The sequence below is a fragment of the Leguminivora glycinivorella genome, chromosome 1 (assembly GCF_023078275.1).
Source record: "Leguminivora glycinivorella isolate SPB_JAAS2020 chromosome 1, LegGlyc_1.1, whole genome shotgun sequence".
NCBI classification, from domain to species: Eukaryota; Metazoa; Arthropoda; class Insecta; order Lepidoptera; family Tortricidae; genus Leguminivora; species Leguminivora glycinivorella.
Window position 1 is genome coordinate 11,030,181 of NC_062971.1, and position 13,756 is coordinate 11,043,936.

The 13,756-nt window shown below is 35.4% G+C and overlaps 4 protein-coding genes across 4 annotated transcripts; 2 read left to right on the forward strand and 2 right to left on the reverse strand.

Moving 5' to 3' along the window:
• Positions 1–608: 608 nt before the first annotated feature.
• Positions 609–3,862, reverse strand: LOC125225949 (alpha-1,3/1,6-mannosyltransferase ALG2). Its single transcript, XM_048129769.1, has 2 exons — positions 2,307–3,862; positions 609–1,361 (listed from the first exon to the last, which is right to left on the reverse strand). The coding sequence occupies exon 1, from the start codon at positions 3,654–3,656 to the stop codon at positions 2,391–2,393; it is 1,266 nt and encodes a 421-aa protein (XP_047985726.1). The 5' UTR covers positions 3,657–3,862; the 3' UTR covers positions 609–1,361; positions 2,307–2,390.
• Positions 3,863–4,823: 961 nt separating this feature from the next.
• LOC125226531 (peptidyl-prolyl cis-trans isomerase FKBP2) lies at positions 4,824–5,701 on the reverse strand. The gene is made up of 2 exons (XM_048130524.1): positions 5,401–5,701; positions 4,824–5,290 (listed from the first exon to the last, which is right to left on the reverse strand). The coding sequence occupies exons 1-2, from the start codon at positions 5,581–5,583 to the stop codon at positions 5,033–5,035; spliced, it is 441 nt and encodes a 146-aa protein (XP_047986481.1). The 5' UTR covers positions 5,584–5,701; the 3' UTR covers positions 4,824–5,032.
• Positions 5,702–6,020: 319 nt separating this feature from the next.
• On the forward strand, positions 6,021–10,943 carry LOC125226525 (nuclear RNA export factor 2-like). Its single transcript, XM_048130512.1, has 10 exons — positions 6,021–6,218; positions 6,298–6,628; positions 6,824–6,941; positions 7,164–7,236; positions 7,499–7,639; positions 7,734–7,929; positions 9,001–9,188; positions 9,892–10,092; positions 10,265–10,380; positions 10,771–10,943. Exons 1-10 carry the CDS (start codon positions 6,075–6,077, stop codon positions 10,919–10,921), a joined length of 1,659 nt encoding a protein of 552 aa, XP_047986469.1. The 5' UTR covers positions 6,021–6,074; the 3' UTR covers positions 10,922–10,943.
• A 349-nt stretch (positions 10,944–11,292) lies between these two features.
• LOC125229655 (transcription initiation factor TFIID subunit 12) lies at positions 11,293–13,671 on the forward strand. The gene is made up of 3 exons (XM_048134545.1): positions 11,293–11,661; positions 12,341–12,533; positions 13,326–13,671. The coding sequence occupies exons 1-3, from the start codon at positions 11,455–11,457 to the stop codon at positions 13,451–13,453; spliced, it is 528 nt and encodes a 175-aa protein (XP_047990502.1). The 5' UTR covers positions 11,293–11,454; the 3' UTR covers positions 13,454–13,671.
• The last annotated feature ends 85 nt before the right edge of the window (positions 13,672–13,756 follow it).

Sequence of the window (13,756 nt, forward strand, 5' to 3'; positions counted from 1 at the left end):
TCGCAAATAGAAGTTTTTACTGTGCAATACGCAGAAGAAATATTGAAGAACAAGAACAAATAAATAAACTATTTAAAAAATTAACAAATATATTATTATTTATTATCATCATAATTTTTGCCCAAAAGTATGTATATCGTCGCTTAGCACCCATAGTACAAGCTTTGCTTAGTTTGGGGCTAAGTTGATCTGTGTTAGGTGTCCCCAATATTTATATTTATATTTATATTCACAAAAGCATCAAAAAAGGGTTTTACTTTTATGTTCCGATATTTTTTTTGTGTGCAGAAAAAATAATAAATGATGCAAGTCATATCCATATTAATATTTAAATCGCTACCTGAAATCCGCTCTCTAGTTATTACTATGGTTGAATTCACACCCACACCTAAATAGGTAGGTGCACATCTGCTGTAGAGGAGAAACTGGAACAGAACAGAACTCAGGGTAAACTGACAAGATAATAAGTACGTCAATCATCTTTGTAGTGTATTGAAATATGAGGGTACTTCAACAAAATCGGTCTGGATTTGTCAGGTACGCAGTCACATGTGCTATCCCAAATCTTGAACATCTATACATGTGTATAGCATTTAAAAAAAACAACATTAACTGCTTAAACATATATTACAATATTTACAACTAAATTGTTTTAAGACGAATAAATTATGAGTAATCACCCTTTCACTTAGTTATTAAAGTTAATCAAAAATGCCACCTTTGTGCCAAATGCTGTATATGTTTCATATACTTGTAATCTATAATCAAGCTGATATAAAGAAAGTATTAGACAATGCTTAGAGCACACATAAGGATTAGGGCTAAACTTCGTGATTATTTCCTGGCAGGCAAGCATGGTCGCGCGATAAATCATAAAACATCAGGCAGTCCCTATCGAACTTACAAATAGTGTGATAGGGACAACCTGATGTTTTATCATTTATCGCACAACCATACTTGCCTGCTTGGTTACTAATAATGATCAAGCTACATTGATGTATTTGCATTGTAGAATAAGTTACTTGAAGCTTTCCAGAAAAGAAGTGCCCTTATGTTCCATCTACAATTCTACATAATATATCCACATACTATTTATTATACTAACCAAGATAACAACATTAATATTTTTTCTCATTTTGTATTTAATACAACTAGCATTGTACAGGATTTTATATTTATTAATAGAACATTTTGGCTAATGTAAGAAGAAGCTACTTTAACTAGCATTTTTATTACAAAATTTGCACATACTTAAAAAGCAAAAGAGTAAGTATCATCAACACTCAAACAAGTTTTAAGATCATTACACCAAATATAATTAAACAAAATATTTAACACAAATCAATAGCAAGACTTTACTAAGGACTGTATCGATAAGTATAAGGACAAAACAAACCTCGTCTAAATGTTGACATGTGCATAATTTTATATTATTATGTTCCGAGAGTATGATCTGAAGGTATTGGTAAGCACTATTTGATATAAGAAGGTCTAATTTTTATTTTATTTTAGAGACTTTATGGTACTTTCATTAAGGTCTAGCAAATAAATTTCGGACAACCCCTATCTGGCTTAATTTGAGAATATTTCAATGACTGTTTGCACGATTTCAACAAACAAAGGTTAATATGCTGCCAAAATATATTCTTTAAGAGTCCTCTTCATGGTTTTTCAATTGGGTACTTGCAGAATAAATGCGGTGAATTTATATAATTAAAAAAAACGCTATTTTGAGCAACGTTCCGGATTGTCGTAAATTTTTGATGCAAGCAGGATGAGAGAAACAGATAAAAAAATTAGCCATAGGCCAAAGTCTAATTGACATTCACGGTGTTTGAACAGTGCCTAAACCAAATCGATATATACAGTGTATGATAGTTAAATTCGACATCAAAGTCGGAGTTAGAGGAAGCACCATGCCACATTCTCTAAATGGCCGCCATACACAGATCCTGAACTTTATTTCTTAAAAATAACTATGGCTAGACTATGTCCAGATATTCTGCTTTGTGGATCATATGTCGTTGAGGTACAATTTTTTACACAGTACAATTTTTTTTCGCAATCGTATCGTTTTTTACGCACTTTGTGAATTTTCTAGTAGCATTTGTCCGGAATCGTAATTGTTACTCGGGAGGATTAAGTCAATACTGTCTAAACCACTTGCTTTACGTCGAGTTTCTAGGACAAAATGTGAACCTTATTATGTGCCTTATTAAGCCTATGTCTTGTTTTAAGAAAAAAATATAATAGCAAATAAATACGGCTACTCAAAGTTGTCCTCATACTTAACGATACAGTCTTTATGTATGGATTTTCCTAGATACATGAAGTTCTTTGGTTATAAACACTCATACAAGATCACACACTGTATGAGTGTCGGCAGACTGTTATTTACGTTTCTTCTGTTCATAATCAACAGCCCTAGCCTCAGAAATAATCTGCCTTTCTCTGGTGAGGATACCATCTAATTGTTCAGTAAAGGCATCAAAGGAAAACTTTGTTTCAAATCTCTTTCTGCCCGCTTCTCCCAGCCTCTCACCAAGGTCAGGAGTCAGCATCAATGTGCTCATGGCTTGTGCAACTGACTCACTGGTGGGCTCACACAGGAAACCAGTGACATCATGCACTACTGTCTCGGTGGGGCCGCCACTGTTAACAGCAATCACAGGCTTGCAGTAGTACATGGCTTCTAATGGCACAATACCAAAGTGCTCATTCGATGGAGTGTATACAAGAGCCTTACAATGGTATAGCAGTGACACTTTTTCAATGTCTTTAGGTGATTTTAAAAATGTTACTTTATCTTCTATATCAAGCTCCGCTGCTAAATCTGTCAATTCAATATAATGTTCCATATTTTCTAGGTTAATTGGGTCAAATCCACCTGCCATTATTAAGTGTGCTCTGCTCCAATCTGGTTCAGGAACTATATGTTTTAAGTTCTCAAATGCTCTTAAAGCTAATTGAAGATTCTTTTTTCTCTCATATCTATTTATGGAGAGGAAAATGTATTTGTCAGTTCCAATAGGAACAACCTCTTTCAAAGGCTTGGGCGATGTTGTTCTAAAGAACTCTGTGTTGATGGAAGGGTAGCAAATATCTGGCAATTCTTTTATATTCTTAAATGCATCTTTATATACTCTAGCAGTGTATTTACTATTTACTAAAACCTGATCAGCCTTGGCAGTTGTCAATTCTTCAAGCCAGTTCAATGGAGTCCTGTAAAGTTTCTTCAGTAAGCCTCCTTCTTCAGTCAACAGTTTATCTGGATGATGACAATAGAATACTACTCTGAAAGGCCCTCTCGCCATTTTCAAGAATGGAATGCATATAGATATCAAATCGCAGAAAATTAGGGTGGGTTCCTCAACTGGTATTACATACCAAGCTAAATAGACTGCCGCGTAAATCATTCGCGCGTAAGCACATGCCGCTTTGAAACGACCAAAAATAGAACGTGGAATCCAGTCACCAACCACCGTCACCGGAAAGCTCCCATCTCTCGTTTCTGAGAAGCAATGCGTAGGATCGTAATGGTTTGTGTAAAAAGAGACTTGATGTCCTTTATTCCTAAATGCCAGTGCAGCATCCACGACCAAACGCTCAGCTCCTCCGATACCCAGGTCTGGGTGCAAGAATAATATCTTCACCATTTTATCACTTCTATTCACTCGGTGCACTTTCTATATCTAATTACACAAAATAATTTATAACTGCGGTAATTTCAAACATAAAAATTGCACGTTTTATCAACAAACACTCGTCAGTACTCAGTAACCTTGTGAATGAAAATAAATGAAAGGGAACTAGATGGAAATGGCGAGTGTGAGTATGATGGAGATATGAGTGCGAACCACAGTGCGCCACGACCAACTGTCAAATTTTTATTGACGTTATGAAATCAATCACAGCATTCCAATTTCATCTGTCACTCGTTGAGATAAGGTTTAATTTGATATGTTTAAACAGTGACAAGCAGGCTGAGGCCGTTCGAATATCTTCTTGTTTGCTATTATGATTTACAGGTACTTGATCAATTTCCGATTGAAATTCCATTCGAATAATTAATTAGTTTAACGCAACACTGTTGAGACTCTCCGTCGTTAAGTTGGATATTGGTTAAAAACCTGTAAATCATAATAATAGCAAAATAAGAAGATATTTGCTCAACTTGAGACAGCAACTATTTGTACCTATTTACTAAGTGCAAGTTTAATAATATATTTTTCATCACACCCGCACTTTAAATGTGCTATTGCACGCAGGCGGAGCTTGAGTTATAGAAAAATCGTTCTCCCAACGGAATAATGAAATGTCTTGTACCGTACTTAACTTTTTTACATCTATTTACATATTTTTTACATTGAGAGTGTGATGAAAAACATTGTGTGTAACTCGGGTCGGGGAGTATGAATATTACTAACTCGAGTCTTTAAATCGCTCCGGCAAGCCGTCGCGATTTAACTTTCTCTCGTTAGTAATATTCAACTTCCTCCCCTTGTTGCACAATGTACTATTATTATTTTGCGCTCGTACACTATGCTTTGCACTATGCAGTCAGACCATTAAATCACTAATTTTATTACGTTGCTTGCAGCCAAACTGAGATCACTTTGTGTGCACTGGTATTTAACTGCTCATACATATACATATTTATCCACCTTTTCACCTTATTGCATTGTAATAAGGTGAAACAGTAAATATTTTTGTAGTCGACTATACCTACTGCCAATTTGCCATACATGTGTCCGAAATAAAATTATATTACAAAATAAATGGTAATTTTCCGGAGATTCTTCATAATTTTAATTAATAAGCAATTTTAGTTCTTATAACACTATTTATTTATTCATAGGTACTTAATGCATATTCACAATTAAATTTGTAAAAATGAGGTTTTGCATACATTTGGGATGTTTGTTCACATTTTACACTTCAACAAAATAAATACACTTAAACGGTACAACTAAATGATATCTGACTTATTTACATTACAGAGTGTAACATGGACAGATAGCATTTACATTATTTACAATTCATCCTTTCTTTCAATTTTTACAAGATCAACATGGAATGTGAGTGTTGCAGACTTGGGAATTTTAGGGGGTGCTCCGGCTTCACCATATGCAAGCTCAGGCGGAATGACCAACTTTCGCTGTTCTCCTTCACACATGAACAAGAGGCCCTGGTCCCACCCTTTAATGACCTGACCAGAACCCAATGTGAAGGTGAGAGGATTTCCCCTAGGAATTGAGCTGTCAAATTCAGTACCATCATCTAAAGTACCCTGTAATAAAATAATACTAATTAATACAGTTTTAACATACAAATTATTTCAGATAATGAAGTTTTCCATTCAATTAGAATGTGAGTGTGTGACATGAATGAAAAGCTCACCGTATAGTGCATGTGCAGTAGATCACCTTTCCTGCTTTTAATGGGACACTCTGAAGGTCTTTTCTTTACCCCAATTTGCAATTTTTTAGGGGCAGTGCTTGCAATAACTACATGAGAAATTATACTCATCAATACTAAGACAAATAGCATAACTTTGCATAAATTGGTCACTGTACGACTCATTGCGCTTGTTGTTCTTAACTGAATCAAATTATGCGATACCAAATAAATCTGTATCGAAATTACATTGAAACACAAGAAACCGATTGATTGAAATTGATTTCAGAATGACATTTTTACCTGACGTGTAGATAGGATAGGAGAAGCTAGAGGGTTAAAGTGTGTTTGAGTAATCACTTTCAATTTTTCAATTGCTGATAATATTTTTCTCAATACTTTGGCTAGAGTTTATTGAGACTTATAAAAAGTAATTATATTTCAAGGTTTCTTCTTCGAACAAATTTGAAAATAATAATTTAGTAAATATTATTCATAATATTCAAGATTTCTTTTTATTGTAGCAGCTTTATTTTCTTGGTTTCGAACGGTTTTTAAACAAACATGACAAACGTCACAAACGTGGTGTCAACTGTCAATGTTGTTAAACAATATCACCGAAATTTCAGCTTTGGATCGGATAATATTATTCTTAGGATTAATTAACTTGAAGAATAATGAGTACCAAGAGATTTCAGTTAGAAAACTACAAAAAGTATTTACTAAATAGGAATACTGCTTCTACAGTGGTCATATCATACATCGAAAATTGTATAGTTACCGAAGATGAAGCCGCTAAGCATTCTTTTCATAAAATTATGGTAAATTTTGTAATTATTGTTAACTAATGGATTTTAAAAAAGATTTTTTACCACCATTAAAGACTGAACTCTCTTTCAGGTTCATAACTGGCCAGGGAGTCACATCGAGCTTTTTGATACGCTGATGGACTACTTTCAGTCGTCTTTCACTCCCGTGAACTGTACATCTCAAGGAGAAATAACCACATTTTATACAAGCAGCCTGAACTTTGTCATGAAAGTTGTGAAACATGATTTCATGTTCCCATACCAGCGCAACATGTTCAACTTGGACTTGCTGTTCAACGACAGAAGTTCTGCGGACTGCTTCGACAACAGGGTGACGGTGGACGACGTGGTGGCTGGAGTGGTCAGCAACAGGATGAGTGACAAGCATGAACTGGACTTGTCTAATTTTGATAAAGACCCAGGTTTGTTCTTAAATGCATATCATGTGCAATGAGCATCAGTGCCTCTTTATATTTGATATATGTTTGAATATATTTGTGAATGAAATGCCTTGCATTCGCTGATGGTGTCTTCTTCAAACTTACATAGTCTGTCTCTCTCTTTGGTTATAATTTTGAGGGCTAGTAGTTCTATTCAATTTAATGCTTTGTTTTCAGAATTTATAGAAAAGAGAATACACTTCTATAAGTTGTCCATGTTATCACAGTACAAATTATTGATGATTCGCATGGGAAGAGACACAAAGTCCCTGAATTTAAGCAATAACAATCTAAGGTAAGTTATGTAAATGTACTTGATTATAAATCAGTACAATATTTTCAAGGCTTTCACTGTACTAGGCATTTAGGTACAATAGTTAGGGAAGATAAAAAGGTAAAAAAGTTATTATTAACTAAGTTTCCACCATTGCAATGAGTAAAGGTAAAAATCACGAATTTGACTTAATAATTATGTAAACATAATATTATGTGTACTAATTTGATGTTCATTTTCCAGTACAATACCAGTGGACCTATTGAACTTCTTCATCAAAGGAGATTTAACTGCCATCAATTTAAGTCATAATGAGGTTAGTACTACTAAAATTATTATTTTATTTTGTAATTATTGTTGCTCAATAATCAAGTAAATGTACATTATAATAATAATAAATCCGTTTATTGCAGACAACATATGGTCCAATTAAAATAACAGTACAATAATCTAATCATGTTGGAACCTGCCATTTCTGACCATATTTTCCATCACCTGTTTGTATTTTTTAGATATTATCTTGCTACATATCTATGTATAGCACTTTAATAAAAACGTGTAATATTACATTCTTACAGATACCTGCCTTATCAGAACTACAAAGAATCAGTAGTAAAATAGAGAAACTTTGGATTGAGGGCAACCCACTTTGTGAGAACCTAGACCCCTCAACATATGTGAAAAACATTGTTATGCGGTTTCCAAGACTAACAGAACTGGTAAGTTATTAATATGCCAAAATGTGTACTATTAATTTTATTTTAAGGTCATGTCAAACAAGAATAACATGTACATTATATTATTTATTTTCAGGATGGTATAACCCTAAACCAACACGGCGTAATGTTGCCATTCTTCAAAAACTTCCTAGAGACGCCCGACAAAAGAACCAAGATGGTTGTAGAGAAGTTTCTCACCTTGTACTTTGCTCACTATGATTCAAATCGAAAGAAACTTCCTAACTTCTATGATGGCAAAGTTTCCTTAACCATAAACACATCATTCACTGGTATGTTATAAGAAAATACAAATGATAGATAAATAATTTAGTAGCTTTAATATCATGTTGCCAATCGATATATTAGCGTCAGAGCCTAAGGCATTAATATTTACATTTAACTTCTAAGTTTTTGTCTAAATGTTACTATATATGCACTCTCAAAGTGGAGTTAGCAACTTGATCATACTGTAACTGAAGATTTCATATATACCATAGATCAAGCAAACGTATCTACTTAGCGTGTCAATTGAACTCAGTGAAATCCACTGAGTTGTCCGTCTTTACTCGCAGCTTGCAGCTTTCGGGCGTCAATTTTTGTAAGTTGAAGTCAACCAAAACATAAAAAATGCCTCGTTACGTGATATTCAATTGCAACAACACAAAAATTATGAACAATGAAGAGCCTGAGACATATTTAAAATTACAGGCAAAAATCAACTTCAGTACAAAATTTGACACGCTCGGCCCCTATACAAATATATGAATTTGTTTCTTCTATCTAAATTAAGTTCTGTGCTGTAACCGAAGATTTTTGCTGCGTGACATTAAGCCTGACATACAGGATACTGTGCTTCATTACATTGTAGTATGGCTGATCCGATGATTAATATGTCCGTTCACCCACATTCGAAGAATTTGCCATAAGGAAGCTTCTAGAAACTCCAACAGTTTTTCAGTACACGTGGCTTATTTTTCGCGCACTAGTTCGAAAAATAGTACATTTTGTTGTCAGGTCGAAACTTCGAAGACTACTTAAAAATTTCGTACGTACATGCGAGAGGGAATTCATAACTCGTGTCGAAAACATTCCCTTTCGGTCGTGTTTTAGTTTATCGCCACTCGTTTTTAATTTCCTCTTTCCCGCACTTGTATTGTAATGTACTATACTTATATTGACCGCGGGATATAGACCGTGACGTAAAAAGGTAACTTTTTGATTTTTGTCAAGCTCCCGATATTACGACGCAGTTGCATGCATCATGATCACGGAAAACCCGCCCGGCCCGGCCCGGCTCGGTCAATAAAAGTGTAATGACAATAATCGTGAATCATTCCAAACTCTCATGTATTTTATTGCAGAAGCAGAAAGAGCGGCGCTTCCACCAGCCTACACGAACTTCACCCGCAACGCGTTGGACCCGCAGAGACGTAAACAATTCCGCAGTAAGGTGTTCCGGAATAGTCACTCATGCGTCCACGCTCTATGCTCGCTGCCCAGGTCTGAACACGACCCTACTACCTTTTCCGTGGATGTGCTGAGACATGATGTGAGTATGATTGATTTACTTAGAGAATTTGTACAGGTACCAAGCTGTAACGTAATATCCATACTAATATTATAAATGGGAAAGTGTGTGTGTCTGTTTGTTTGTCCGTCTTTCACAGAAAAACGGAGCGACGAATTGACGTGATTTTTCATGTGGAGATAGATGAAGGGATGGAGTATCATAGGCTACTTTTTGTCTCTTTCTAACTCCCCATTTCCCTCAAATGGGGGGTGGAATTTTGTATGAGGCATTCCCCAATTTTCGAATTTGACGCGAGCGAAGCCGCGGGCAAAATCTAGTAATAAATAAATAAAATTCTGCGATGTTGTAGGTGCCATACTTTCTCACCTGTCGGTAGTCTTTACTTCCGGTTCCGAGTGTAGGTTGTTAATTTTAATTTACTTTTTATTTTCTGTAATGTCTATTACAAGCAGTAGTCTGTTTTTATTGTTTCCATCGTGTATAAGAGCCCTATTACATTAGCGATTTGCTAGTTGAGTGAGCGTGCAACGTGCAACAGCGCGCCATCGCCTCGCTTTCTACTTGCTCGCATATTCCTAGTGTGACAGGGCCTTTACGATCCTTATCTAATGGAAACATCTTGCTTACTTATGATCGGCAATCCAAAAAAAACGTTGTGACATTCCGAAAGTGTTTGTTTCAAGTGACGTGGAATCTTGATGAAATTTCGTTATTCTTTCAGAAAAAATGTATGATCCTGGTGGTAGATGGTACATACCGTGAGAAGTCATTCAACCCAGAACAGCCGGACCGCTACTTCCGGTTCCGGCGTACGTTCGTGTTCAACATCTACAATATGACCCCCAACTCCGTGTACCACATCAACAACGAGATATTCTCTATTTCTTTCGCCACTAAGGAACACATTGACAATAGCTTTCAGGTAAATTTGACGATTGTGCTGGATATTTTGACTTTTACATTATTTATTTACATAACTCCAGCCGATTTTATCAGCCTGTTAAGAAATCTCGAGAATTATACCGAATTCACATGCATGTATTTATTTTATACTGTATTATATAACTAAAAATTAATCCATAATTCCTCTGCAGATTCCAATAAGGAATATGAACTCCTTGGTTCTTATAAATCCGGAGTCAGAAGAAAGAGAAGCGATTAGCAGAGCATTCACACACATTACGCAGTTGAAAAAGACTGAAGTGGAATTGTACGTATTTCGAATTTATTTCTAACTCTCGCGTCTGATTAAAAACTTCACAATAAACTCGTTACTTGATAATGAACCACTGCCACAGTGACCGACGAATGGATAATATTTTGGTTCACGCTACTCGTCACAAGATGGCGTTAGTAGTGTTACCACTTTAAAGCTTGCTTTTTAAAATGTAATATTAAATGAACAAAAGGAGGGTCATTGAATAATGCTCAATATTTTTAAAATATATGAATTTCTATTTATTATTAAAAAATCGTGATTTATTCTCCAATGCTAAACTGCACCTTAGCAATAAGTTTGGTACCTAATATTTGTCCTTAATTACTTATTTGTCCCTTGTTAAGTATAGATTTATTAAGTAAATAATTATTTCATTTTCAGGCGTCTGAAAATCCATAGCTGGGATCTAAGAAGTGCAGTCAAGGAATTTTGGGACGAATTAAAGAAGAATAAAATATCAGCCGACAAATTTATTGAAGATGATTACGACGATTTCTCCGATACATCCTCATTGATAGATGAAGTCGACTAAATAAAGATTTATGTAATTTATATTTTTGTTTTTTATTTACAAACGATTTGTTCGTTATTCGTAATGAATTAAAATTATAATTTGCAAAGCGGTTTCAGTCCCTAGAAAGCAGCAAATTAAAAATATATAGGAGTGGGAGTGAATGTATATTTACTATTGATAAGGTCCCATGGAAAATAGGATTTTGTGGTAGACAGGGTGCAAATCGCAGTCATGTTCACGCGGGAAGAAAAAAACGCTTATGATTATAAGCGTTTGTAAACTCGATTTGTAAAAGTTGTACTCGAATACCGCGAATGAAAACGTCATCAAATGTCAAAGTGACATTTGTCAATTTTGGTGTAAAGCATCGACTTATAATTCTGTGGTGTAAAGACGCTTGTCTCGTCTGCTTGATTATGCTTTGCTTTACACAATAGTTAAACAATTGAGGTATTTTATATTGTAATTCCTTAGTTGACATGTAATGTTCATTGTTAAATACCTACCTGTTTTGTTGTTCGAAACAAAACTTTAATTCTTCTTGTTGAATAATGTCAAACAACATGAACCCAGGAGGTAATATGCCCTCAATTGGGTCTATGAACCCTTCAAGTGCGATCCAATACGCGAATAACCCACTTCAGAGTCCTCAGCTGCAGTCCAGCTCCATCCAAAGCTCGCCATCGCAACACAGTCCTATGAGCAGCCAGTCGTCAATTGGCGCCAAAGTCAACACAAGTGGTGATCAAACTACCCAGGTGAGAAAGTGTCTTATGACAATAATCTACACTAAATTAAGCAGTTTCAACACTTTTACTCTGTACAAGGCTATGTTGTAGTATAGACTGTCTTACACATAATAATTAGAGGGAATATGCTTATTAGACGCTAAGCAAGCATGTTGGTCATTATGCCATGTATAATAAATTTGCTTTCAGTATGTATAGTGCTACTTTAACACACTAAGATGAGACATGGTTCTTTATGTGCCTATGTCAATTCTTCAAAAGGTCATATGTCTTTAAATATGTCATACAATACACCTGCAAAGCATTTAATGCTAATTGCCAAGTGACGAAATTCATATACTGCTCCTGTGAAGAGGAAATTTGTAACTCATGTTGATGTAAAACACTCTTGAAGGTAATGTTCTAATCTATTGCCACTTGTTTTGGACTTCTTCTTTTCTCCATCATAATCATACATCGGGGTTTTGGGAGCTGGAATAAATTCGTGTATTTGTAACTCTGTTTAATAGTAATTTGAATTACTGAAATATATATTTAACTATGTAACTGGCTCCAAATGTACCTAGAAATGTTAAAGTAATGTTTATCTTTTATCATTTTCACCATTTTTGGGCTAGTGTAAATCATTCCCGCTTCCAAAACCCCGATGTATGATCATAAGTAGTAATAGCAAACCACTGCATTACAGCTTCTCAGCAGACCACGGCTGCAGGAGTTGGTGAGAGAAGTGGACCCCACCGTGCAACTCGACGAGGAAGTGGAGGAGATGTTGCTGCAGCTGGCGGATGACTTCATTGACACGTCCCTAAATGCTGCGTGTGCCCTCGCTAAACACAGACATGCCCCAACAGTGGAATTGAGGGATGTGCAGTTGCATTTAGGTGAGAGCATCTTACTTCAAATTGTAGGTCAGAATGTTGTACTCTATATTTAGGCTTTCAATTTAGAGTTGGGGGGATTTAGTCAAAGTAATGTCCCTCCACAAGTCAGGGGTGAGGTATGTGCAGGTCTTGGCAATAGCAGCAGATTGGCGATGTTGCCAAGAGTGCCCCTCTATAATATTGTATATCTGTTTACCAGCTTCTGTCTTAACCTGCCATAAGTAATACATGAGTGTGTCATTTTATATGAACTTGAGTTATTCAAGATTTGTATTAATTATGAACTTGCACAGCAGGATATTTAAATAGGTAAGTATGTGAAATGCTGATGCCATTGTATTATGATGATATTTAAGGTTTTTTTTTGAAAAAAACCCGTGTATCGAATTTCACCAGATCTAGACGTGTATGGGTTCATTCTTTTCAGAATCATGAGCTGATTCAATTCCGATGATAAAAAAATGTGTCCCAAATTTTCCATACAAAATTCGAGTTTCAAATACGTCACGCTCGTAGAGGAAGCTTGTTCATACCTACTAAAATCGTGACGTAAAGGAAAAAAAAATGAGGACATTTTTTTATCGTCGGAATCGAATCAGATCATGATTGGTGAACTTAGATATTCGGGATTTTTTTTAAATACACCCATTTATGATTTCCTAAAATTAACGTATTTTACTGGCCTCTATTTAGATTTTATCGTGGTTCTTATCTTTTTAGTCAAATTACAAAGTTTAAAAACTGTTAATTCAAGCAAAAGTCCTAATGCAATGATGTTATTTAACATTCCAGAGAGACAATGGAACATGTGGATTCCAGGGTTTGGCAACGACGAGCTCCGGCCGTACAAGCGAGCAGCCGTCACCGAGGCGCACAAACAGCGCATGGCTCTCATACGGAAAACTATCAAGAAGTATTAGGGAATTTGACTCTTTCTTACTGGAAAATTGATTGGTTAAAAACAAAAGACGGATGGGATTACTTTATAGTCCCTTACGTTAAATCTAGGTAATTTGAAAATGAGACTAATTAAAAGAAAATAATTTAGAATAAGTATGATGAGCTGGTGTCAATAACGGTCTGGAAAGTGTAATACTGTCAATGTGAAAGATATTAAATAAAAGATTTTTTAAGAAGATTGTTTCTGACTAGTCGTAATACTGCTGATGTAAAACCATTGATAAACTGATAACTAACTCATGTAGCATCACACAGTCGATGGC